The 26116-nt window shown below is 37.5% G+C and overlaps 1 protein-coding gene across 2 annotated transcripts in view; it reads left to right on the forward strand.

The window, feature by feature from the left end:
* The first annotated feature begins 343 nt into the window (after nucleotides 1–343).
* Nucleotides 344–26116, forward strand: part of LOC149569014 (uncharacterized) — a 299791-nt gene continuing 274018 nt past the window's right edge. The window contains exons 1-2 of one of the 2 annotated variants that reach the window (XM_089821826.1): nucleotides 344–455; nucleotides 540–823. In XM_089821826.1, coding sequence (XP_089677952.1) covers nucleotides 624–823 — 200 coding nt within the window. In that variant the 5' untranslated portion in view covers nucleotides 344–455; nucleotides 540–623. Of the gene's footprint in view, nucleotides 456–492; nucleotides 824–26116 lie in introns of those variants that run through there. The other variant, XM_089821825.1, reaches the window with a different exon arrangement.

The raw sequence follows: 26116 nt of genomic DNA on the forward strand, positions 1-26116 counted from the left end.
GGGTCTCATAGACTACCTTATTCTCGTGGACGTCATTAAAATCTATCATATCATATTATATCATTGCATTCAATTACTATGTTACTCCTGACCAATATGCTTTAACCAATATCATGCATTTTGGACAAAAGGAAGGGACTCAAGCTCCACAAGAGCTCTTGTTTTTTAATTTAGTTGATTATATTAATCTAAATTAGGAGTTTTAGTTTATTAAAATTGATTAACCTAGATAGATAGATAGATAAAATTTTAACGTCCACGAAGCTAAAAATAGCCTATGGGACAACAAGACAACTCAAGCAGACTTAAGTAGCGCTGTTCGCCTCTTGTGTAGACTAATGATGAGCCCCCCCAATTGCTCAATTTTCCACTTTCCAAGAATTGCAAAATCTGCAAATTCTCTCTTCCCAAGCCTCCTTTGGCCTCTTCCAACGCCGGGTCTCGCAACGAAGTTGGTGAGAGTTGGTTCTACCTAGAAAACACATTGAGAACAAATATTTTCCGTTAGGGTACTGTTACAGTTTTACCGTTCTATGCAGGGATTCTCGCCAATCTCAATTGTGGCGTGGGATTCGAAGGACCTGGTACTCGGAGGCAATAGTGACAAAGATTGCTTCCAAAGGATGAGGTTCATTGTGACAACATGCAACAATGGCACTCGAGCCAGAACAGGACAACTCTACCCGGGGCGTACGGCCACTTCGTTGGACACTCCTTGCTTATTGCTGGCTACCAGGAAGGGTCTCCCCCATTTCATCACCCCTGACCTTCTGCACTCTCTTCATCCTCAAGCACGGGCTCTGCAGTTCAGCCCTCTTCATTTGTAAGCGTTCTTCTTTTAGCTAATCTTTTTGCTTTGATAAATTGTTAGCATTGAGCTCCGTTACCGGAAGTTACATAAACAATGGAAATTCATTTTAAATTTTTTCTCGAGATAGATGATTAGAAGTTGACGGCTGGGCTTGGATACCTACGATTACCATTTAGAAAATTCGAAGTAGAGCCACTGCTATGAGCGATTTGGCTGCAGGTTATCCAGATTTTGACTGGGCGAGACCATTTGAGGCTCCAACTGAAATTCGAACTTGGCCAAAAAGTGGGCAAACATTTATGTATATTAAATAAAATAAAATTTGTTAGTGTTTAAAATTTTATTTTCACGACAACATTAAGTGGAATTATGTTTACGGTAGAACTATTACTCAATTTATAAGGGAAAGCTTCTTGAGACTAGACTTAAATTAAAGGAATTTGGTTTGACAAATATATATACATATTGTACAAGTCGTCCCTTGAAATGTGGTATGAAATGTAAGCATCTACATTGACTATGTTTTTTGGCCTTCAATGCAATGCTGAAACGTCAAGGTTGCAGCAAGATTTTTAGATTTAAGGAGGACAAGTCAACTAATCGCAAAGACAACACAATTTTTTACCAGTTAAAACAAAGAATCGTGGACAACTGCAAATATAAAATCAACTGAATAACACGAACATATGCAAATTATTGGCTAAATTAGAGACCACCGTATTAACATCACTGTATTAACATCACTGGATCACCATATGGAATTTTAAATGAACAAGCGTAATTAACTAAACCAATGATCAAATTTATTTACTTATGAACAATTGGCATCGACACGAAGTTTGACCAAGTTTTCAATTCAGTAAAGGAAATTGCAAATGTAAGTTTAACAATTACTGAAAAACAAGAAGAATTAAACAGTTTCTGTAGTTTAAGCTTTACATTCACCGTCATTCACTAAACACAAACACAATGACTTGAATTTAAGTTTCAATGGCAGTCTCTGCAGCATAAGTCTGGCATCAATCAACTCTCTAGCCCTATCACAATGTGTTTTTGACACATTTTATAGCTTTCAATAGTAGCTTCTAGGGCTGAAAATAAAAATCAAATAATTGTTTGAAATCAATCCTAATCACTTTACTCTGCAACAGTAAAAACTGCCTAAAATAGGCTCTCCCATGCTTTAAAATCTGCCTTTGTTTCACAAATGGCTAACTAGGATGACGATACCATAGGAGTTCAAGTTAATTTTTCTTTCTGACTGAAAATGGGAATTTGATTGTCATTTTAAGGGACTAACATCCTTGTTGCACTCTTTATCTACCACTGCCACGTAGTCACTTATTTTGGGAGGCATTGACACCTTAAAATGTGACAAGACTTATGCTTTTCATTTAGTGTTTGCTTGTCACACTTTCTTGTTGTCATGACCAGCCTTGTCACATTTTCTAAGTGGCATTGTCAAATGATGTAACATACAAATTTTCCCAAAGCTGAAAATAGATAATTGTGCCCTAGGGTTAGGTCTCAAATTATTTGCCCTATACTATAAACAGAAAATTGTGCCCTAAAAATTATAAACATTAAGATGATAACATGAAGGAAATGAACATATATCTACATCTAGAAAGTATTATCATGATAATGGCTACTACTATAAGAAAGATAATATAATCTAACTTCTTTTTATTCAATTGGAAGGAAAACTAGAAATGAAATTTATGCTGATAAGTAAACAGGGAAGTAGATAAGAATTCAGATTGCATACATGTAATTGAAATAGCTGTGGACATGTTGTACAAGCCTCGGCTTTCGGAGAAGAGGAGAAGTATTGACACCAGCTTAACCTCCCAACCGTGGACCTTATATTATCCCCACACAATCTTTTCAAGAAAGGTCCTCCCTACCTCGGGTTCGGCTTGAGGCACTATAGTCCAGACATCCGAGCTTACTGGTGTTAGAGTGTCCGCTCAGCAATAGGCAAGGTTGAGGATATTCCTCCACCAACCATTGCTTTGTCAGCTAGCACCACCGACCTCTTTGTGATCCAAAATAGGCAAGCATGCCTCTAATCAACCTTGGCCAAGGATTTAGATGGGCATTAGATAACCCGATCACCACTGCTCGACTTGACAATAGAGTATAACTTTGGACAATCGTGAGCTGACTTGTTTTTAATAGTTTCTTTTAAAATAAAAATTGTCAAATATGGAAGTTCTGATCAGAATATATCTCTTTTCCTTCTTGTAGGAAACCTCCCCTCTTTACCCATTAACTATGGCTTCACTGGCCTTGGTGAGTCCCTGGAGATTATCAATCACTTTGAGATCCTTTCACTTGGTTTCATCGATTAAAAAGAAATCCATATCAGATGTACAACGTACACCTGCATGTACATCAGTATACTGCATATTACATTTAGAATCTGTAACAGAACTTTTACAAGTTAATGATCAAGGGAAAGAACAGAAGAGATGCAAATATTCATGAGGCCATAGGATCTGTCTGCTAGTCTAGGACTCAGAAACATTGTTAATCCATGCCTATACTGCATAATAACAGTGACATAACTAGAAATCAATGACGTTGATCAGTGATCAAGGAATTAACATTCATAACCTGAATATAGTGTTGAGGCAATCAACTTGACCTAGAAGCACCACTCGCGTGATAAGAATGTTGGTCGAGGTATTCGTGGTGTAGTGAGAAAGAATAGCTAAGGAGAGAAGGGGAATGAGAGGAAGGTAAGAGTGCGGATCTTTTATTTGCTCGTGTGGAAATGAAGTCTGAATGAATATGCTCACTTGCATTTGCGGTGGCTTATAGCTCCAATCATAGTATCGATTACCAAGGTTGTCGGTTCTTAAAGATCATTTAAAGAAAAAAGCTCACCGATTACAAGGAAAGAGCATCAACTTGGAATGGTCGCAAATTTGATGAGAAGAAGAAATAATATGAAGTTATTTGTTCCAATTTTTCTTTTCTAAAAAATTATATATATAATATAAACATATAATTAAATATAAGGAGTCATCATGCTACTTTGGTTATATCTATAATCGTACCTATATGTATATGTGCATCTATATATGTATGCGATTTAGAGAGTACATATGATTTATTTCTAACATCATTTTCACACACAAACAAATATATATATATATACATACATATATGTATATATATATATATATATATACATACATATATGTATATACATATATATATATATACATACATATATGTATATATATATATATACATACATATATGTATATACATATATATATATATACATACATATATATATACATACATACATACATATATATATATATACATATATATATATATACATACATATATATATATATACATACATATATATATATATATATATATATATGACTTATAATGACAACATTGCTGGCGTCTTAGAATAATAGAGAGGTAATTACTCTTATAATGAAATTTAGATGTTTACTGATTTTAAATGTTTGACCAAGTAGCTCATGATTGCCCAATGGTGTACTCTACTATGAAGTCATTAAATCCTTCATCAAGGTAGTTAGAGGTCATACTTGATGATTTGACGATGGACTAGGATAGTACCCATTCCTTAAATTCCGTTTAGTAATGCTTTCTCCCCTTCGTCTACTCCTGCAACGACCATTGCAACATTTCCACAATAATATGTTCCTCCATTCAAATCAAACATCAAAATATATTAACTGATAAATGTAACAACAACTAACTCCCAATAACAATAAATCAATATATATGATAAATAGTTAACCAATTTCCATTTCACAAGATTATAACGAATCAATTTCACATGAAATAAACAGTTAACCATAATCTCCTTTTTCACAAGATCATGACATTTGACAGTTAAACTAATCATTGCAACGACTATAAACTTATTTTAATTAGATCAAAATTTGGGATGTAACATATGCTCCCCCTTGTGTTTCATTGTCCTCGATGAACTTTACAATAAAATAAAAAAAAAATACTTATATAATCACATAATGTTTTAATCACAACAAAAAAATATTTATGCTCCGGTCTTGGAGAAAAGATGGAGAAATTTTTGGAAAATCTCATCATAGTCTTCCCAAGTAGTGTTCTCTTTAGTATACTGGTCCCACTGGACCTTGCATTGGGTTATGTCTTGATTTCGTAAGTGGAGCTTACGCACCTTGAGTATTTTGAGTGGTTCTATTTCTACCACCCCTGGGTCTCGTACCTATAAAAGATTCCAATCAATTATATGTTCATGATGAGTGATATTTCTTAAGATATGACACATGAAAGATATCATGCATCCTAGCAAGGGTTGGAGGCAGTGCGATTTTGTAGTTTATCGGGTTTACAAACTCTAACACCTCAAAGGGTCCCATGTATCTTGGGACCAATTTGGCATTCTTCCCAAATTTAATGTTTTTTTTTGTGGTTTAACCCTTAATAGAACCTTTTCTCCTACTGAGAATTCTCTAGGTATTCTTTTTGCATTTGCATAGCTTTTTTGCCTATCATTTGCTTCTTTCAGCCTCTGACGAATTTGAATTACTTGTTCTTCCATCTCTTTTAGCATTTTCGGCCCAATGATAATTTTGTCTTTAATATGATTCCAACTTATAGGAGTTTTGCATTTATGACCGTATAGGGCCTCAAAGGGTGCCATCTTAATAGCAGATTGATAGGAGTTATTATAAACAAATTCTACTAAGGGTAGGTAAATCTCCCATTGATATTGTCAATCCATGCAATAGACTCTTAGAAGGTCCTCCAAAACTTTTCCGGATGATAATCATAACTAATATTTAGATTGGTTCCCAAGGCCGAAAATAAAGTTTGCCATAAGGATGTTATCCTAGCATCCCTGTCACATTTAATCTTTTTTGGAATTCGATGGAGTCTGAAAATTTCTCGTACAAACTTGTGAGCAATTTCTGGTGCTCCATTGGTCAAGTTACCGGGTATGAAGTGAGCCACTTTAGTTAATATGTCCACTACTACTAGAATGGTATTGTGTCTGTTCCGTGTCATGGGTATGAAATCCATAGTGCTTATTTGTCATTTCCATTTGGGAAACTCGTTCGGGTGTAGGCTTGACTTGTTGACACTCCAGGCATCCAGCTACATAATCCATTATTTCTCTTTTCACACCTTTCCAAAAATACAATGATTTTATATTTGCCATTATCTTGGTCACTCTAGGATGTCTAGAATAGGGGATTGTGTGGAATTCTTCTAAAATCATTCTTCGGATTTCCGAAATTTTGGGTATGTACATCCTACCTCTGTATCTCAATAACTTTTCCTCTTCCAATTTGTAATCTTTATACGTGGGATCTCGTGGATCTCTGAGAAGTGCTTAACTGATCCCAGTGTAGAAATCATCTTGTGTCAAATGTTGTAACACTTGATCTCTAAGCCTGATATTTATGATGGCCATAGTGGAGCTATGCCTTCGTCGGTTTAAGGCATATGCTACCTTGTTTTCCTTGCCCTTAATGTAGTTAATTTCAAAATTGTAATATGCTAGAAATTTCAGCCATCTCCTTTGTCAGGCGTTAAGGTTAGGGTGAGTAAATATATACTTCAAACCGTGGTGATTTGATTGAAGTTCAAAAGGTTTCCCTATTAGATTATCTCTCCACATTTGGAGGGCATGCACGATGGTGGCTAATTCTAAATCATGCAAGGCTTAATTTTGTTCATAATTTTCAGCTTCCTTGACTCATATGCAATAACTTGATCCTCTTGCATCAGTACACCTCCCAATCCTTCCCCGGATGCATCTGTTATAACCACCTTTTTTTTCTGGGGATATGGTACTCTAAGTATTGGTGCAATAGTTAACTTCTCCTTCAGATACTCAAAGGCTGTTTGACATTTTTCTGTCCAAATGGATTTCTTCCCTTTTTGTTGAAGCGAGGCGATAGGATAGGCTATCTTAGAAAAATCTCTAACAAATTTTCTATAAAATCTTGCTAGACCCATGAAACTCCTGACCTCTGTCACATTCCTAGGTGTACGCCATTCTCTAATTGCTTTAATCTTTGTAGGATCTACGGCTATCCCTTGAGCTGATATAGTGTGTCCTAAGTACTAGATCTCCTTTTGATAAAAAGCACACTTAGACAGTTTCCCGTACAATTTATGTTCCCGTAACCTCTGTAGAACTATCTCTAAATGTTCTTGATGTTCTCTTTCGTTTTGAGAGTAGATCATAATGTCATTGATAAAACCAATACAAATTTATCCAAACAATCTTGGAAAATGCTATTCATAAGGTTCATGAAGGCTACCAGAGCATTGTTAACTTGAAGGGTAGTACAATAAATTCACAGTGTCCATATCTAGTTCTGAATGCAGTCTTGTGAATGTCTTCATCTTTAATGCGGAGCTGATGATACCCTGACCTTAGGTCAATTTTTTAAAATATAGTAGCGCCTCTCATTTGATCAAATAGATCATCAATTCTAGGAAGCAGGTACCGGTACTTAACAATAACCTTGTTAAGCATCTTATAATCTATACATAGTCTCATAGTTCCGTCCTTTTTTCTGACAAACAACATCGAGGCTCCTCAGGGTGAGACACTTGGTCGGATAAGTTTCTTATCTAACATATCTTGCAATTGTATTTGTAGTTCCATCAAGTCTATGGTGGTCATTTGATAAGGTGCTCAGGATATAGGTTCTGCCCTAAGTACCAAGTCTATGATAAAATCAAACACTCTAGATGGGGGTAGTCTTGGAAGTTCTTCCAGAAACACATCTTGAAATTTCTTGAGATATGGATACTTATCCTCAAAAGATTTTTCCGATTTCTCCCTTATTTCTCCATCTTCCAAATCATTTCTGTTCTTTCTCAAGTCCTCAATCGTAATTGCGAAAATTTCACATCCCTTCCACATCTTTTGAGTTGCATAGCAGATATCTGGCATGGTTTGATTTCATGCAAAATTCCCCTGATGTTCACAAGATTTCCTTGATCATCTAAACATTCTACTATCTTGGCGAGGCAATCGACCTCGACCTTGTGTTCACTAAGCCAATTGATGCCTACGATGATGTCATAGGACCCAAGAGGTGCTACATACAGATTTAATTCTGTAGAGAAATTTGGAAAGTTAGCCTGAGCCTCAAACACACACAGTTCTACCTTAGCCCTTGATTGGTTTGCATACTCGACTGTCCATGGTTTTGCAACAAAACTAGAGCTTTTTGGAAATCTACTTAACAACTTATAAAACATTTTGTGGCTTTGGTATCTATTAATATAGAAATAGGGTTCTTGTAAATCTTACCTGGAGTTTTAATTGGACCTAGTTGTTGTTCTGCCTGCCGATTGTCTACTATTGCATGAATCCTCTGCTAGTAAATGTTCTGTTGTGGTAGTAGTGGAGGTCGAGGTGGCTTGGTGTTTAACTTGCCGGGGCATTTGTTGGCATAATGATCCCCACCACAATTGTAACATCCTGCTAGTGGTCCTTTCTTTTCATTTCCTTTACCATTTCTGTTCGTATTAGGACTAACTTTGAATTCTTTATTACCGTTTCCTCTCGTTTCTAGTTTATTGGGTTTGAAGTTCTTTAATTGCTTTTTGTAGGATCCTAAATCTGTTCCCTCTGAGTTCCAACTACTTTTCCTTTTGTTATCCCAGACAAAGTCATCTCTTTTCACTTTATGTTCTTGACGAACATCTTTTTCTAGGGCTTCCTCCATGGTTCGAGGAGTAAGAACATCTACTGCTCCAATCGTGTTATTTAGTCCCATGATTAACTTTCTAACTTTAAGTTCTTGTCTTGCTGATACAGAGGTATATATTTCAATGATTGAGTGAATTTTTCCTAGTATTTGTGTACAAACATATCCCCTTGCTTAAGGTTTTGGAAGTTCAACAACTTCTGATCATAGAAGGTTTGAGGTAACCATCAGCTCTTAAAGATAGTTACAAACTTGCCCCATTTAATTTCAGTTGTCCTGATATTCAGTTCTACCTTGGTGTTTCCCCACCAAGTAGCCGCTTCACCTGAAAGATGATATATTCCCCATACTGCTTTTGAAGTTTCAGAGAAATTCCCAATATCAAATATTGTTCCATTTCGGTCAGCTAGGCTTCTACATCCTCTTCGTATTCATAACCAGAAAACTTAAGGGATTTGATCATTTTAATGTTTGAGGATAAGTCATTAACTATTTCAAGTTTCTTTTGATTCTCAATTTGTGTGAGTGAGGCTTGAGTATTCCTTTCACTGGGACCAGAATTTTCATGTTCAGTTCTAGGAGGTGGCGAGGATTGCATCTCCCCTTGACCTATCCCTATCTGGGCTGCCAAATCGTTCATTTTCTTTTCCATATTTTCTAGCTTTGTTTGCATGTTTTGCAAAACCTGAAGCAACAGATCCGAGGGAAATGGTGGATTGTTCTCATTAGTTGTTTCATTTTCTGCGGTGTTCCCATTGCTGTTCATGTTTCCTATTTTAATTAGCCTGAAAAGTAGATACAATATTAAGTCAATTTCCTATTCATACTCTTTTTTATCAAAAACATACAAGAATAGACAAGAACTTTGTCAATTGCTTGTTTGTTTCCTTAGTTTCTCAGCTACATTTGTAGTAGGTTTTATTTACAAAATTCCCTCTTCTGAGGGTATTACAATGAAATACTAATTTGAACATTTCAATACCCTATTCTGGGGTTTTCTGTTCAGTTTCGGTTCTGTGCATATCCCGCACCATCCACGTTTTATGAAAGATCATAAGGGGGTTAGTCTGACGGGCATTCCACGCTTTGATGAGTTTGTCCCTATGAGTTGCCTTTCTGGTAGGAGTCCATTTGACCCTTTCCTTCTTCATTCGTTGCAATGCTTGTGCTACGGTTTCAATATCCCAAGGCATGGAACAATAGGAATAGTCATACTTTGGTATGTTCTTTATCTAGTAGAAAAATATGGGGTGTCATGCTCCCTTGCGAGGAGTCTTCCGTATATACGTCCTGCTACATTTAGGTCTAAAATGTTCAAATGTACTAGTTTGTTAAGTGATGAGCTCAAGGTTCAGTGTTGAACCCAACACTCCGTTACCATATGTAACATATGAATTTTCCCAAAGCTGAAAATAGATAATTGTGCCCTAGGGGTAGGTCTCAAATTCTCTGCCCTATACTATAAATAGAAAATTGTGCCCTAAAAATTATAACTGTTAAGATGGTAACATGAAGGAAATGAACATTTATCTACATCTAGAAAATATTATCATGATAATGGCTACTACTATAAGAAAGATAATATAATCTAACTTCTTTTTATTCAATCAGAAGAAAATCTGGAAATGAAATTTATGCTGATAATTAAACAGGGAAGTAGATAAGAATTCAGATTGCATACATGTAACTGAAATAATTGTCGACGTGTTGTACTAAACAGGGAAGTAGATAAGAATTCAGATTGCATACATATAACTGAAATAATTGTCAATGTGTTGTACAAGCCTCGACTTTCTGAGAAGAGTAGAAGCATTGACATAGGCTTAACCTCCCAACCGCGGACCTTATATTATCCCCACACAATCTTTTACAAGAAAGGCCCTCCCTATCTTGGGTTAGGCTTGGGGCACCATAGTCCAGACATCCAAGCTTATTGGTGTTAGAGTGTCCGCTCAGCAGTAGGCAAGGTTGAGGATATTCCTCCACCAACCATTGCTTTGTCAGTTGGCACCACCGACCTCTTTGTGATTCAAAATAGGCAAGCAAGCCTTTAATCAACCTTGGCCAAAGATTTAGATGGGCATTAGATAACCCGATCACTACCGCTCGACTTGACAATAGAGTATCACTTTGGACAATCATGAGCTGGCTTGTTTTTAATAGTTTATTTTTAAAATAAAAATTGTCAAATATGGAAGTTTTGATCATATTGTATCTCTTTTCCTTCTTGCAGGAAACCTCTCCCCTTCTCCCATTAACTATGATTTCACTAGCCTTGGTGAATCCCTAGAGATTATCAATCACTTGGAGATCCTTTCACATGGTTTCACTGATTAAAATAAATCCATATCAGATGTACAGCATAGACCCGGATGTACATCAGTATACTACATATTACATTCAGAATTTGTAACAGAACTCTCACGAGTTAATGATCAAGGGAAAGAACAAAAGAGATGCAAATATTCATGAGGCCATGCTAGTCTAGGACTTTGAAACATTGTTAATCCATGCCTACACTGCATAATAACTGTGACATAACTAGAAATCAATGACGCTGATCAGTGATCAAGGAATTAACATTCATAAACTGAATACAGTGTTGAGGCAATCAATTCGACCTAGAAGCACCACCCGCGTGATAAGAATGCTGGTCAAGGTATTCGTGGAGCAGTGAGAAAGAATAGTGGAGGAGAGAAGGGGAATGAGAGGAAGGTAACAGTGCCGATCTTTTATCTGGTCGTGCGGAAATGAAGTCTAAATGAATATGCTCACTCGCATTTGCGGTGGCTTATAGCTCCAATCTTAGTATCCGTTATCAAGACCATTGGTTACCAAGGTTGTGGGTTCTTAAAGATCATTTGTTTTTTCTTTAAAAGCTCACCGATGACAAGGAAAGAGCATCAACTTGGAACGGTCACCAATTTGATGAGAAGAAGAAATAATATAAAGTTATTTGTTCCATGGTTTCTTTTCTTAAAACATTATATATATATATATATATATATATATATAAGGAGTCATCATGCTACTTTGGTTATATCTATAATTGTACCTATATGTATACGTGCATCTATATACATACTCGATTCAAAGAGTACATATGATTTATTTCAACATCATTTTCCCTCTGAATACGCATGCACACACACACACACACACACACACACACACACATACATGATTTATAGATATCATCAATGTATCAAGGTGATCACACACACACACATATAATGATAACACCGCCAGGGTCTCAGAACAACAGAGAGGTAATTGCTCTCATCATGAAATTTAGATGTTTACTGATTTTAAATGTTTGACCAAGTAGCTTGTGATTGTCCAATGGTGTACTCTACTGTGAAGTTATTAAATCCTTCATCAAGGTAGTTAGAGGTCATACATGATGATCTGACGATGGACTAGGATAGTACCCCACTCCTTGAATCCCGTTTAGTAATGCTTTCTCCCCTTCATCTGCTCCCACAACCACCATTGCAACATTTCCACAATAATTAATATGTTCCTCCATTCAAATTGAACATCAAAATATATTAACTTATAAATGTAACAGCTATTAACTACCAATTTCGATTTCACAAGATTATAACCAATCAAAATCACATGAAATAAACGGTTAACCATAATTTCCTTTTTCACAAGGTCCTGACATTTGACGGTTTAACTAATCATTGCGATGACTATAAACTTATTTTAATTAGATCAAAATTTGGGATGTAACAAATGAAAGGTGCAATCAAAAACTTCAATAACTCTTTTATGGTTAGTTGGACTTGTGGGGATGAATTCTCAGTTGAGCTACCATTTAGGATGTGTGAATTTTCATTTAGATGGTATTCTTTATCAGTTGACTGCACATTTTATCTGGTGCTGCTATCCTAGTCATACTTTTTCCTTGGTTGAGCCTGAAATAGCCCTGGCTAAATTTCAACAATATTTCGCAGTGAAATTCGACATGAAATGGTTTTATCACAATTTCTAGTTTCATACAAATTATAGCATATCTCTGTCAAGTTCATCACACAACAGAATAATTGATATCAATTGCAATATTAATATCGGATTCCGCAAACAAATAATAAGTGCACTTTGTAATGTAAATCAGACTCGACTTTGGATTAGAGGGAACTCCAGACCAAAAAATGTCTCTACACACAAAATCAAGTTGCATTTTCAGACTGTTCTCTGTTCTCAGTGAATGGATATGCATTACAGTCCCACCACATGTTGTTACTGTCTGCTTGAGAGAGGACTGTGCACTGCGTATGCCATCCCAGATTGCTGTGAGTATGCTGACTCAGAAACTGCTCCAATCGCTGCTGAGAGTCAGCAAAGAGTGCTGATGCCCTCTTGATGCTCTAACAGCACACTATAATCTTCGTGGAACACTAACTTTAATAATGGCCCATTTGTGTACAATGCTCAGAACTTTGGCCGCAGCCCGATAGTTGTGCTTTCTGAACCGTGCCAGATTCAAAACCAGCTATTACCTATGATCAAATATATGTTTCTTTGTCATACTGGTGAAGGCTTAATATTTGTCACTGCAATTAGTGCAATCATCTCTTCTTGGTGCTGCGACTTTCTGGAATGCTCACAGCTATTGATATCTGATGTAAATCAGATGCTCTTGAGGTTGCACAACAGTGATGCGATATCTGAATTCCTCTGCCAATATAATTGCAATGATCTGACATTAGTTAGCTCCACAATATATTTGCGATGCATATCGATTTGACAGATTACAACTTGATAATGATAATCTTCAGTGATGCTGTTGAGGAAATTCATCTCCTCTTGAGACTGCTTGAATTTGAGGAGACTAGGGCGATGCACAACCACAGAAAGTCCTGTCCACCAGCTTGATGAAGCTTCAAGTAGAGAATAACAAAAATCTTTGATGATGATATGCTTACCCAGAGTTCCTCCTTTATACTTGCTTAGATTGGATTTTCCCTCCCATTTAAATAATTTGAATGGGTCTATTAGGTCAACTTGATTATAAATTATCTCATCGGACCTCTAATAATTAATTTAATTTATATTGTTCTTATTGAGGGTCAGAAATTAGTTGATTGTTTATTAAGTCCCTTGCTCTAATTAATAGCTTACGTGAATTAAATAAACTATTCATGTGTTCTCCATTTGATCAATGTGGAGAGTACATTACAGTCTCCCCTTCCCAGAATTGCTTTTGCACAAGCAATTTCAGATTACGATGCTCTAAGACCTACTCATTTTCCCAAGTAGCATCTTTGGCTACTAAAATCTTCCACCTGACGAGATACTCTCTGATAGTTCAGCTCCTCAACTTTCTTCTTCTGATATCCACAATATCCTCAAGAACCAACACTAGTTTCCCTTCATCATCAAGAGGCGGATTCTCCATTGAAGCAATGGCTTGTTGTCCAAGTGTTCTTTTGAGTCAAGAATCATGAAACACATCATGTATTCTGCTGGTTTTTGGTAGCTCCAAGTCATATGCCACCTTGCCTATTTGCCTAATCACCTTGTATGTTTCGTAGAATTGATACTTCAATTTATCTGTATTGCTTTTCTCTAAGGAAGACTGACTGTAATGTTGTAGACGAAGGTAGACAAAGTCTCTTGGCTCAAAATTGCGCTGAATCCTGTGTTTGCCCACATACATCTTTTGTTGAATTTGGTGTTCTATAAGTCATTCTTAAGGGACTTAAGGATTTCCCGATATTCTTGTATCCAATCTTTAGCCTTGGGTGCTCTTCTATCTTGAACGCCATGTCCACAAAGAAGTAGCCTCATATCCATATGGCACTTTGTAGGGTGACATCCCCATAGATGGGTGATAGGTGGTATTACTACAACAATAATCACCTAGGTGGAGCCATCTTATTGTCTTATGTTGCACTACCACATAAGCTTGCAGATAGCTCTCAACCCACTTATGCACAATCTCTGTCTTCCAATTGTTTTGTGGGTCGTAGTTGGTACTCAGGGTTAGTTCAGTGCCTGCCAACCTGAAAAGCTTTGTCCAAAGGGCATTGAGGAATCTACCATCTCTATCATTGACAATGTTCTTTGAAAGCTTGTGCAATATGAAATCTCCATGGAAGAATAAATCTCTTTGCAATCTATTATGCTCTATACTTAGTTGAGATGGTGAAGAAGTGTGCATACTTTGTTAATTGGTCAACTATTGGAAAGATACAATCCTTGCCTTGTACCTTAGGGAGCCCTATGATAAAGTACATTGAGATACTTTCCCACTTATTTGGAATAGGTAAGGGTTGTAGAAATCCCACTAGAAACGTATGCTCTGATTTGTTTTAATAGCAAGTAGTAGACTCTTGGATGAAATACAAAACATCATCTTTGAGGTCCTTCTAGGAGAACCTCTCTTGGATTTGTCTATATGTCTTGAAGTACCTAGGTTGTCTAGCCAATGGTAACTCAGAAATTGCCTTCAAGATCTCCTTCAACTTAGACTCAATAATCAAGAAGATCCTCTTCTTGTAGTAAGTGATGCCATTGTCCACCTTGTACCCATTATCATGAATCTGACTATCCGTCAACTTTTGAAAAAAGTGTTCTTGAAGTACTTAACCTACAAGTGAGCCTTCTAATCTGCTTAAACTTCTAACAAGGAATATATGGCAAGTTTCTTGGGAAAGGTATCGATGGCCATGTCCTTCTTCCCCTTAACATACTCAATATCAAAATCATGTGCTTGTATCTTGCTCACCCATTTTCCCTCATTCAAATCCTTTTGGTCAAGGAGGCACCGCAAATTGCTATGGTCGGTATTAACCATGAACCTTTTGGAAACCATATACTACATAAATACTTCCAAGGCATGCATGATTGCAAGCATCTCTTTATCATAGATAGAGTGCAATCTGTTGACATACTAAAGCTACATACTCTCATAGGCGATGGGTTGTCAATTCAGCATCAAGATTGCTTCAATCCGCTCTCTTGATGCATTGCAAGTAATGGACAAGTGCTCGTTGGCACCTTCGATTATTGAATGCTTGTTGTGCCTCCACTGTCTAGTTGATTGCTCCCTTCTTAGTGAGGTCCATTAAAGGAGCTCCAAGCTACAAAAATCCCTTTATAAATTTCTTGTAGTAGTTGCATGGGCCAACCTTTGAGTATGTAGTATGTAGAAATCCCATTGCAAATTTCCTATAGTATGTAGTACGACCTCTACCTCTATTCCTTGGGAACCTCTTGCTCTTGTTGCAGCTATTTCCACATTTGGTGCGACCTTGACCTCCTCGTCATTTGGTGCATCCTCGGATTTTGGTAACATGATGTCTCCCAGTGCTGCAGTCGCTGATGCCCTAGGCAAGATATCTTCCCTTCTCGGGGATTGAATGGAGGGTCCTCTTGCCACAGGGGCAACTCCAAATTGTTGTCTCAAGAACTCACTGTTACAACCCATCAATGGTTTAGGTAGTGTCATCTTCGCTCTGCCAACTCCTCCTGGCTCAGCTAATAATGTTGTGTCTATAGTCACCGTTGCCTCCGATCTGATCACCTCAAGGTGAACCTGAGGCTCATGTGGCCTATGATAGACTGTCTCCAATTTCCACAATCTCCATTGTTCCAGTATCTTGAGCTAATGGAGAGATGGCCGAGATGTAAGATCCTCTTCTTTTTCCAAAATGTCATCACTCTCATGAGATATAACACTTTCTATCCTAGGTGCTATGGGTGCCTCGCTCTCCATTTGCTGAGCTGCTACTTCGATGTCCTCTCCTGTAGTTGCTGTCTCAGTTACCTCTATAGGAATGCCCTCCTCAATTTGCACAACTGTTGCTACAACTATTTCCTACGTGGAGACTCTCTCGGTAGTGACAACTAGTGAGTTCATCACAATAGGTATTCTAACTTGCTTGAAAGTAGGGGCAGTGCTAGTACTAGTACTTGGTGTCAAGTGCAATGACGTGGGCAACATCGGTGTTGCAAATAATAATCGAGGTTCTGAAGCAACTTCCCCTTCATCCTCGTCAGCCTGAGTACTCTCATCATCTGCCGAGGTACTTGTGCTCTCTAACATCTCATGTCCACTATCTGTGTCTCTGTGGTCTAAGCCTGCATCATGCCTTTCGCGTTTCAAGCCTGCTGTATTCCTTTAGTATCCAGATATCACCAGTAGAACACTGGAGGCTCCCTTGGTGCCAACTTTCCATCGGGAGGTAGCTCTAACATGTCTTCGGGAATTTGATGTAGTGCGGCTTCCAGAAACAAGCCGATGGCATGATGGGGCATATAGAAGGTACGCTGCTGCAATGCCATGAATTTGTACATCCTGTCGGCCAACACAGAGGCCCAGTCGTAGAATACCCCATTCATGATGTCATTCATGAAAACTATCTGTGGCAATGCAATGTTTGAAGTGCGACTTGCTCCCGTAAGCCTACACTTCAACACATCTAGTATACAACGCCATGGCCCCTCTCTAATGAAATTTCATCAGATTCCTCTGCTCCTTGTCTCCTTCACTATGGAATCAAACTCTGAAGGAGCGAGTTCTCGAGCAATCATCTCTGTCCAGAAATCTTTCCGTCCTGTGGGAGCTTTTGTAAACTTTATTTCCACCTTCCGTCCAGTCTTTCTTGAAATACCAAATACCCTTGTGAAGTCTGCAGCTTTGAAGGAAACAACAATAGTATGTTTCCAGTACTCGAATGTACTTTTCTTGGTGTACCCATCGAATGCTTGAATCATTACCTGTAACATTTTCTCAAAAGTATGAATAGGGAATAAGGGCATCCAAGTAGCCCAATGCACTCCAACCCGTTGCAATAACTACTTTATTGCATTTGTTTCAAGTGTTTCTTGCCACCACCTTTGACACTCAAACCCATTGAGTCCTTCAAACTGTACTGTGAGATGTGACTTTTTCTTTTTGAGTAGTTAGCTGATTCTTGGGTGAAACCACCTTCTTGCTACTGGAAGTTGCTTCTTGCATTTGGCTTGCAACTCAAACGCTTGAGGATAAAACTTTTGTATTCTTGTCCATACTCGAATTGTTTGCTTCTAATTGATCCTTCCAACACCTCTTGCCTGCTGAATGCATAACTTAACTGTAATCGTTTCTTGTTTTGTCTTTATGCGAAAAACGGTTAGGGCTTGAAACTTTTGTTTGTATGGATGATGCTTTTTCCCTTATCCCTTCGATCATGCAGAGGTTCTATATTGATGCCTTTGTTGGTTCTATGGTTGTTGCGGATGGTTTTATTGTATTCTGTGGATGGGGTTCTAAGTCTCTGTAGGAGCTTTCTAGCTTTCTTCCCACTAACAGTGGGTGCGGACTTGGGTTCTACTTTGGTTTTTCTGTGGACTTGGGTTCCACGAGTTCATCTGCAACTCCTCTCTAAGATGTCTACAAGCTCCTTATAGTCGCATGAAACTTCCCATCCAACGGACAAAAACACTATTAGTCGCTACCCTGATCACTCCAACTATTATGCACAATTCCCTCATTTATTGTGTAGGTCACACCTTTGTCTGCAACTGTGGTGTCACACCTTTGTCTGCATCTTTCTTATATTCTCGGGTCTATGTGTTTTCGTTTCCATGGGCTTAGCGTGCTTCCACGGGGAGCTTTTTTCCTTTAGCAGCCTTTTTTTTTGGTGGTCTCCTTCCACGGGCCTATTCGAAGATGTCCGCAACCTTATCTATGTTTTTTGCGGGGGCCTAAATGATGTCTGTGGGGGCTTCTCTTGAGTCACTGTGGACTTGAATTCTGTGGATGTTCGTTTCCACTGGCTAGAGTCATGGTGTCTACTTCCTTTCCTCAATGGCCCTTTCCTTTATCCACAAGGCTTTGGCCTTTTCTAGTGGAGCTAGTGTTCGTGTCCACAACCTTTAGATCCCTTCCGCAGGTAGCATTGTTGTTTGCAGCCCTTTTCTTTTGTGGGGGTTGTTATTGCCCCTTTTAACAGTAAGAGTTAATGATGTCCCACGGTTTTGTGTGCATTTTCGCAATGCATGGTGCTTGTTCGGTTGACCTTTGCGCTCCTTCCATGGGAAATTTCATGTGACTATGTTTTTCTTCGTAGGATATGTATGCCTTTTCTCATCCCTTTTGTGTTGGCCCACGGGGACCAAATAAATATTGTCTATTGGAATGGCATGTTGTCCATGTGACTTTTGAGGTGCTATCCCACAACTACTTTTATACAGTGCTTTCTTTTCTAAATTTATTTATTATTATTATTTAAATTTTTTTTTTTTACATTCTACTGAAGTCTAATTTACCTGGCTTTCGTAGGTCCTTGTGTCTCTGATGGTAGACCTTTAGCTTTGAACCATTCATGGATCTGGGACCTCTCGGTTGTTGAGTGTCCATAGCTTTAATTGATCTGTTGGCTCCAAGCTCTTGAATTTTATGCGGTCCATCCATTAAACTTCAAGACTAACTAGTTGGGTTGGAACCTCATGTGGTGAAGATGCTTATCATGTCAAAACTTCTGCCGTTGTGCCACATCTATGGCCCATTGCGCCAACTTCCTCTTCTCATCTAATTTGTTCATGGCATAAATTCTCTTTCAAGCTTTCCATGTTGCCAAGCCTGTTGTTGATAGCTATCCATAAACTGGGTACCATGAACTCTGCGGGCACCACGACCTCCTACCTGTACATCAGTTGGAATGGTGTGTGCCCTATGGTCACCTTGTACAAGGTATGATAGGCCCACAACTCGGAGGGTAATTTTTCCTCCCAGTCCTCGCCCTCGACTCCGCATGACTTTAAATAACTTCGACCAAGATCTTGTTGGTTGCCTCTGCTTGCCCATTTGCTCGAGGGTACTACAGACTTGACATTGTATGGAAAATCTAGAGTTCGGTAGTCAACTTGATGGCATGATTCACAAAGTGCTCCCCCATGTCACTTGTCAGTTGTATTGGAATTCTGTATCGCGTTATGATCTGTTCATAGATCAACTTAGTTGTGCTTAATGCAGAGTTGTTCGGCAATGCTCATGCTTCCACCCATTTTGTCAAGTATTCCATGGCCACCACAATATATCAACACCTTCTAGCCTGACTAACCCGTAGGGGTCCGACAAAGTCTAACCCCCCACCTTTTAAATAGTTCTTGGGCATGTGACGGGTTAAGCGACATGAAGTCTCGTTTGAGAGGCTTCCTTGCTAGCTAACAAGTGTCGCACCCGACAACCCATTCTCGAACGTTGTGTAATGTCAGCCACCACAATTCTGCCAGAAGCACTTTCCTTGTTGGTGTGTCGGGACCCAGGTGTCCGCTTGCTAGTCCTTTGTGGGCTTCTCAAAGTACTCCTAGTATCTCTTCCTCCATCACACATCTTGATACTTGATCTGCCCCCATTTTTAATTAATTGAAAGGTTCTGCTCCTTAGAACCAACTTGCTTCATTCTCCTGGAGGCATGTCCTGGTGGAACTGAGCTGTGGACAGGTACTCCCCGATATTGGTGTACCATGAGAGAAGTATGGCAATCTAAAACAAATGTGCGTCGGGAAAGTTGTTGTTTACTACCTATGTGGGTAGAAGTCACTTTGTTCCTTTGAGATTATAGCTTTTAGAACTTTTTTAGTCTATTTGAAATAACTTTTGAAATGAATTTATAGAGGGCATTACATAGAGAGATAGGGCAGAAATCACTATAAAAGATGTTACCTCTTCTTTCTTTGGAATTAAGGTGATAAAAGGTGTTATTGAAATCATTTAAAACAAACCCTTTAGATCACGACTCCACCACTTCCCTTAGATTGAAAGAAAAAATATCCTATAACTATTGAAAGAAACTAGCTGGGAACTCATTCGAGCCTGAGGCCTTATCACCTCCTAAAGCAAAAAGAGCTCTTTACACCTCATCTACTGAAACCGAATGTACAAGCATATCGTTTTGAGACTTGTTTATACAAGCTAGAATTACATCCCATAGACTTTGATCCTCTTCCCTGACTTGCATCAGGTTACCACTATTTTTAAAGAAACAAATAGCCTCATTGTTGATTGCCTCCTTGGCTCAATGCATTTCCATTTGAATTTGTGATGGAAGAAATCTTGTTCAAACTTCTTTTGGCTTTAACATCGAATTCCTGTCTTCTTCCACAAGCCATGTTTCCCAAGATGTTTGATGTCAATAAATTTCTTTTCGCCTTGACCATATTCCTTATTTTGAGATCTTTCTGACTCAATCCACATTTCTCATACCATTTGGAATTACCTTGTAGTGGAGAACACATAGGGCCTCCTCAAGTCTCAACTTTTTTACAAAAATGGTTTTAAACAACTCTTTGTTCCACCTCTTTAGGCATTCCTTTAGAAATTGAAACTTTTTAAAAAATAGAAAAAACTTTGATAATAATTCTTAAATCTTTAAATCCTTTAGCTCTCAGCCACATCTTTTCAAACTTGAATGGGCATCTAACCTGCGCCGCATTAGCTTAAAAATTTATGTTGATTGGGTAATGATCCAATTCAGTAAATGAGAGAATTTCCACTTTATGAACCCTATTAGCTGCCACCTAATTCCTTGTAAAGAAAAAGCAATCCGATATTACAAAGTAATTGGTAAATACTTGCTTGATATTAACAGTGATCAAGAGATCTCTTTATACAAGAGATTGAACGTTTCCTTAGGAAGCAATCGTAAAGAAAACTAACTATTAGAAACTTTCTAATATATACAGGAGAATACAATAGATAACCAATAGAGACTAAATAAAGATAATAGAAACTATCGATAATCGTAATACCCTCCCTTAATGGTTAATCTATCTAGAGCACAAAGTTGTCAAAAAGCATAAAAGGCAGATTTTGTCTGCTCAAAGTCCTACTCACTGTTCGTTGTGGCCTGCGAACCAAATTGCTTAGATAGGGCAACTAAGCGCTTTCGACATTCAACCTTCATGTGCCCATGCTTGTGGCAATAGTTGCATTGAATGCTCTTTTTCCTGGAGCCTTCTGAAGCTGGAGTAGAGGACCTTTGTTGAGAAGATTGCTATGAACCAAAACAACTTTACGTTGTCGCAATATTCAAAGATGGCTAGCATCCGCTGTTTCTACGTGCCATAATTGCGACTGTTGAACTTCTGATTTCCCTCAAGCAAAATATTAGTCAGAGATGCCATAGCACATTTTTAAGTGAAAAAGCGTGAAAATCTATGAAGGCATGTTCTTCGAGGCAAAAAATAGAAGACCTAGAAAAAATGAAGAGGTACCCAGAAGAGAGCTCGAAAAACCTAGAAGGAATATGTTGTCACATTTTGGATCCACTGGCTCAAAAATCAAGGCACAAAATTGAGGCACTTAGAAAAAATGGACAACCTAGTTGAGATCTCGAAAAACCCACCAAGAAATTTCAAATTGTTTTTTTGATCCGGTATAGAAATTTTGGGTTTCGAACTAAAATGACCCTGGTTGCAAAAAAAGCTTCAAAAAAGCTTAGAAAAATGGTAGATTTGTAGAGAAAATTGCAGAATCTGGGCACGAATAAACAACAGAGGTTTGTAAAAAACCTAGACGCTTCCAAATAGGCAAAAAAAACCACTTTGAAAAAAAAATGGAAAGACGGACCACAAAACAAATGCGTGATTTTCAGAGAACTTTGGACGCGAGTGGCAGAAAAATCTAGGTGTGAGTTGCAGAGAAATGGCAACCAATAGACCTCCATGTAAACAACAAAGAATAACCCTCGATTTTCAGAGGATTCAGTCGCGCTGGTTGTAGATAGAAGGGCGCAAGTTTACAGACTGGAAAAAATCGCGGGAGTTATAGACAGAAAAGCCCTAGTTGAACCAGAGATTTTGGAAGCAAATATGCATGAAAATAATTTCGGAAATAAATGACAGATAATTTCAACCAAGAAATTATAATTAATTTCGAATTTTTTTAGAGCATTGACTCTGATACCATATTACGAAGTAATTGGTAAATACTTGCTTGATATTAACAGTGATCAAGAGATCAATTTATACAAGAGACTAAATGATGTTTTCTTAGGAAACAATCATAAAGAATAGAAACATTCTATTCTAGAAATAGAAAACTAAATATTAGAAACTTTCTAATATATATAGGAGAATACAATAGATAACCATTAGATACTAAACATAGATAATAAAAACCATCTATTATCATAATATCCTACTTCTCTGTAACATTCACAAAAGTTCTTCACTGATTAGTCTAGGTAAACTCACATTTCTTAAAATGAACTTCCAACATGCCGCTATTCGTAACAAAATTAGTAATTTGAGCCATATTCCCCTAACCTAAACCCTCTTTCTTATCTTTAGGATGAAGGGTTGAATTCAAGTCACCTCCTCATAGGCATTTAGAGTTTATGTCATCTTGCAAAAAGGCCCTAATCTCTTGCTAGAGGGCTCCTTTACCTTCTAGACTATTAGGGTCATAAATATTCATCACTACAAACATTACATTGTGTGTCTTAAAGACAACCTTTTATACTTTCCAATTCACACTTTGTTGATCTATCTAACATCTACTTTTGATTCATCCCAGAGAATGCTTAAGCCACCTGAAGCACCCACTTTACCAACCATCCTACACCCACACCTTCTCAAACTTAATAAGAAGATCAAGCATTCATCATCCTTAAGCTTAGTTTCTTGTAATAACAAAACATCCGGTCTCGTTTGATCAAGATATCTCTTGATCAAATGCCTCTTATCAGGGGAATTACAATCCCTAGCATTCCATAATAGGATTTTCATCCCTCCTGGGAAAAGGCATAGCCCTTTTGCGATCTCAATTTCCTCTGACCTACAACACATCTAGCCAGTTTTGAAGCCCCTTTTCTATCCTTGCTTCTCTTCTCTTTTTTTCACCTACTTTTACCTTTATTGATCTAGTCATGATAGATCCAAACTTCTCTTGTCATGGCTTGCAATGCATTCAATCCCAAATCATCCGATCTAGGTTACCCATGATCAAATTTCGAACTGCTTTCTTCATCACTAGAATGGTTAACACCAAACCTAACTTTTTGAAGGATTGCTCCAAATATCTAAGGTGGAGATTTGATTATCCTTAAAAATCACTTCCTTCTCACTTGGGTTACCATCCCTCTTTTCCTTATTTTCCAATTCTGAAACCTTCCCACGCTCAATCTTAACATCTATCTTCTCCTTTGTATGTGATTCCATCATTTGAAAGTCAACTCCAATCTCGATTTGTTCAAACAACTCCTCTTTCCTTCCAAGCAAGACTCCAACTATATCACTCTCATCGACTCCCTTGGCTAAATCCATGACCTCTCTCACATCAATCCTAGGCTCTTCCTTCATAATTTCCAAATCTACTGTTTCCATTCCGCTACTAGAATACCCTAAATCAAATATGGCATCAATTAGTGCTCTTTGCCAACATCAATAGTTGAAGAAACACTTATTCCATATAAACTCCTATCATTAGAATCATTATTTGGGATAGTCTTCAATATATCTAGAGCTTCAAAGTCCTTGTCTTTACTCAAAGATAATAACACATCCATAAGAGCATTTTATTCCAATCCTTTCCTTTGACATTTTTTAGATATTCATTTGTACTATGGCCTCCAACATTCCACACTCTGCTTGATTCCATTACTTACTTTACCTCTATAGCTTGACGCCATATCCCATCTCCTATTTTCAGCCCAACAGTTTTTGGGAGTGGATGGATATCCTACCATAAAATGCATATACGTGCATAAATGCCATGTTCCTTAAGCTCCATTGCTTCATCTCCTTTGGCAAAACCCCCTAGTTTACACCCTATGCTCTTCAAAATCTCCTTGTCCTAGTATTCATGAGGAAGGTGTTAGAAAGTAAAGTCGACATACACAACTGGTGGGGGGGGGGGGGGGGGGAAGTGGGTGAATCAGTTGTGACCAAATTAAAGTTATATCCAACTTTAATAACCAAAACAATGAAGCATAATAAGAGATAAACCATACATAGTGACACAATGATTTGTTGACTAGGGAAACCCTTGATCAGAGGGAAAACCTTGGTGGGAATGACACCCACAGGATATTGTACTAATATAAAAGTTCCTTGTGAAAGAATGTGACCATTTCAGGAGCTAAATTTAATGCAGTCTGTATAACAATCCCTATTAAAGGACAAATCTTGTGAGGAGACATTGAAATTGTGTTAGAAATTTCAAACCCTGTTAAAGGATGAGAGAAAAACAATAGAACTCATTGTTCGAATTGCTTGAGTCAATGGTGAAGAGAAGTATTCAGGATAACTGTAATGTCCTTATTTTTGAGATAGATTTCTCTAATAATAGGTTTTCAAATATAAGATTAAACAAATAAAAACATAATAATACTATATTTTATTATTTAAATATTAGAGAGGGAGAGAGAGAGAGAGAGAGAGAGAGAGAGAGAGAGAGAGAGATGAATGAATGATATAGCATAATAATGATATATCATTAACAAATTATATATTATCAATATAATAAAATTAATAATAATAATAATCTATAATTTGAAATAGACAATGATATTATATTCAAGACTTAATTAGTCTTACTTGATGATATAAAGAGACAAGGGGTGTGTCTCTTAGAAGTATAAAACATTCATATAAATAAAGTAGAAAGTCATAGAATAAGGTATCATTCACATATGAATATCCAAGCAAAGATAAACTGCATACGGGTGACAACAACTTAATTAGATAAGCCAGCATCGAATATGCAAAGAAACTCAGACAAATGTAGCGGAACAAAATGAATAATAACTAATGAAACATCATGTATACGAAAAACTAGAAGCAATTCCAGTGAGGAGTAACTCTCAGAAGAAATTACAATTAGGTGAAGGATATTCTTGGTTTCTTGTATCTCATCAATCGAACACTACTGATTGGATAGACTTAACTGGAAAATGATATAAAGAGATCAACAAGGAAGACATCGAATGGGCAGAGACTGACAAAATGGACATGATAAGAAGCCACTCATTGCAGGAAGTCCCATACTCAGGGGAAAGATTAATATTGATTCCAGTCAGCACAATAGCCTAAAGAGGTGGAAGCAAATGCAAGTAGGTGAATATTGGGTAGAATTATAGATGTAAAGAAATGTAAAAGTAAGTGCCAGCCAAGTACTACACCACGTAGTGGTCATACCACTTTCCAGACGTAACACGATAAATTATCTAGACTGAATTGACAGCAATAAAGAAATCAAAGTGAAAGAATATAAAATATTAAGGGAAGTATAAAATGGTGACTCAACAATCCTTATCAGCCGACAGTTTATACCTTCAAGGAAATTCAGAGATATGTATAAGAAGACATCACAAGAAGGAAGGAAACTATTATTGGCATCTAGAAATTATATCCAATCTGTAGAGCATGAACGTGACGTATAATCAACTACCACTTCATATGAATTATATACCACAACAAAAGGGATCATTTACATTAAACAGCTATTTGAAATATATATTATTAGCAAAGTAAATCCTACATTGTACATAAACAAGGTCAGAGAACTCAGATAAGTGATAAATATATCAATCATTTGACCCATAAACTTTGACCATTGGATTCATAAGAACGTTGTCCTGAA

The sequence above is a fragment of the Cupressus sempervirens genome, chromosome 3 (genome assembly GCF_028749045.1).
Source record: "Cupressus sempervirens isolate cs-2001-9-10 chromosome 3, ASM2874904v1, whole genome shotgun sequence".
Lineage (NCBI taxonomy): Eukaryota > Viridiplantae > Streptophyta > Pinopsida > Cupressales > Cupressaceae > Cupressus > Cupressus sempervirens.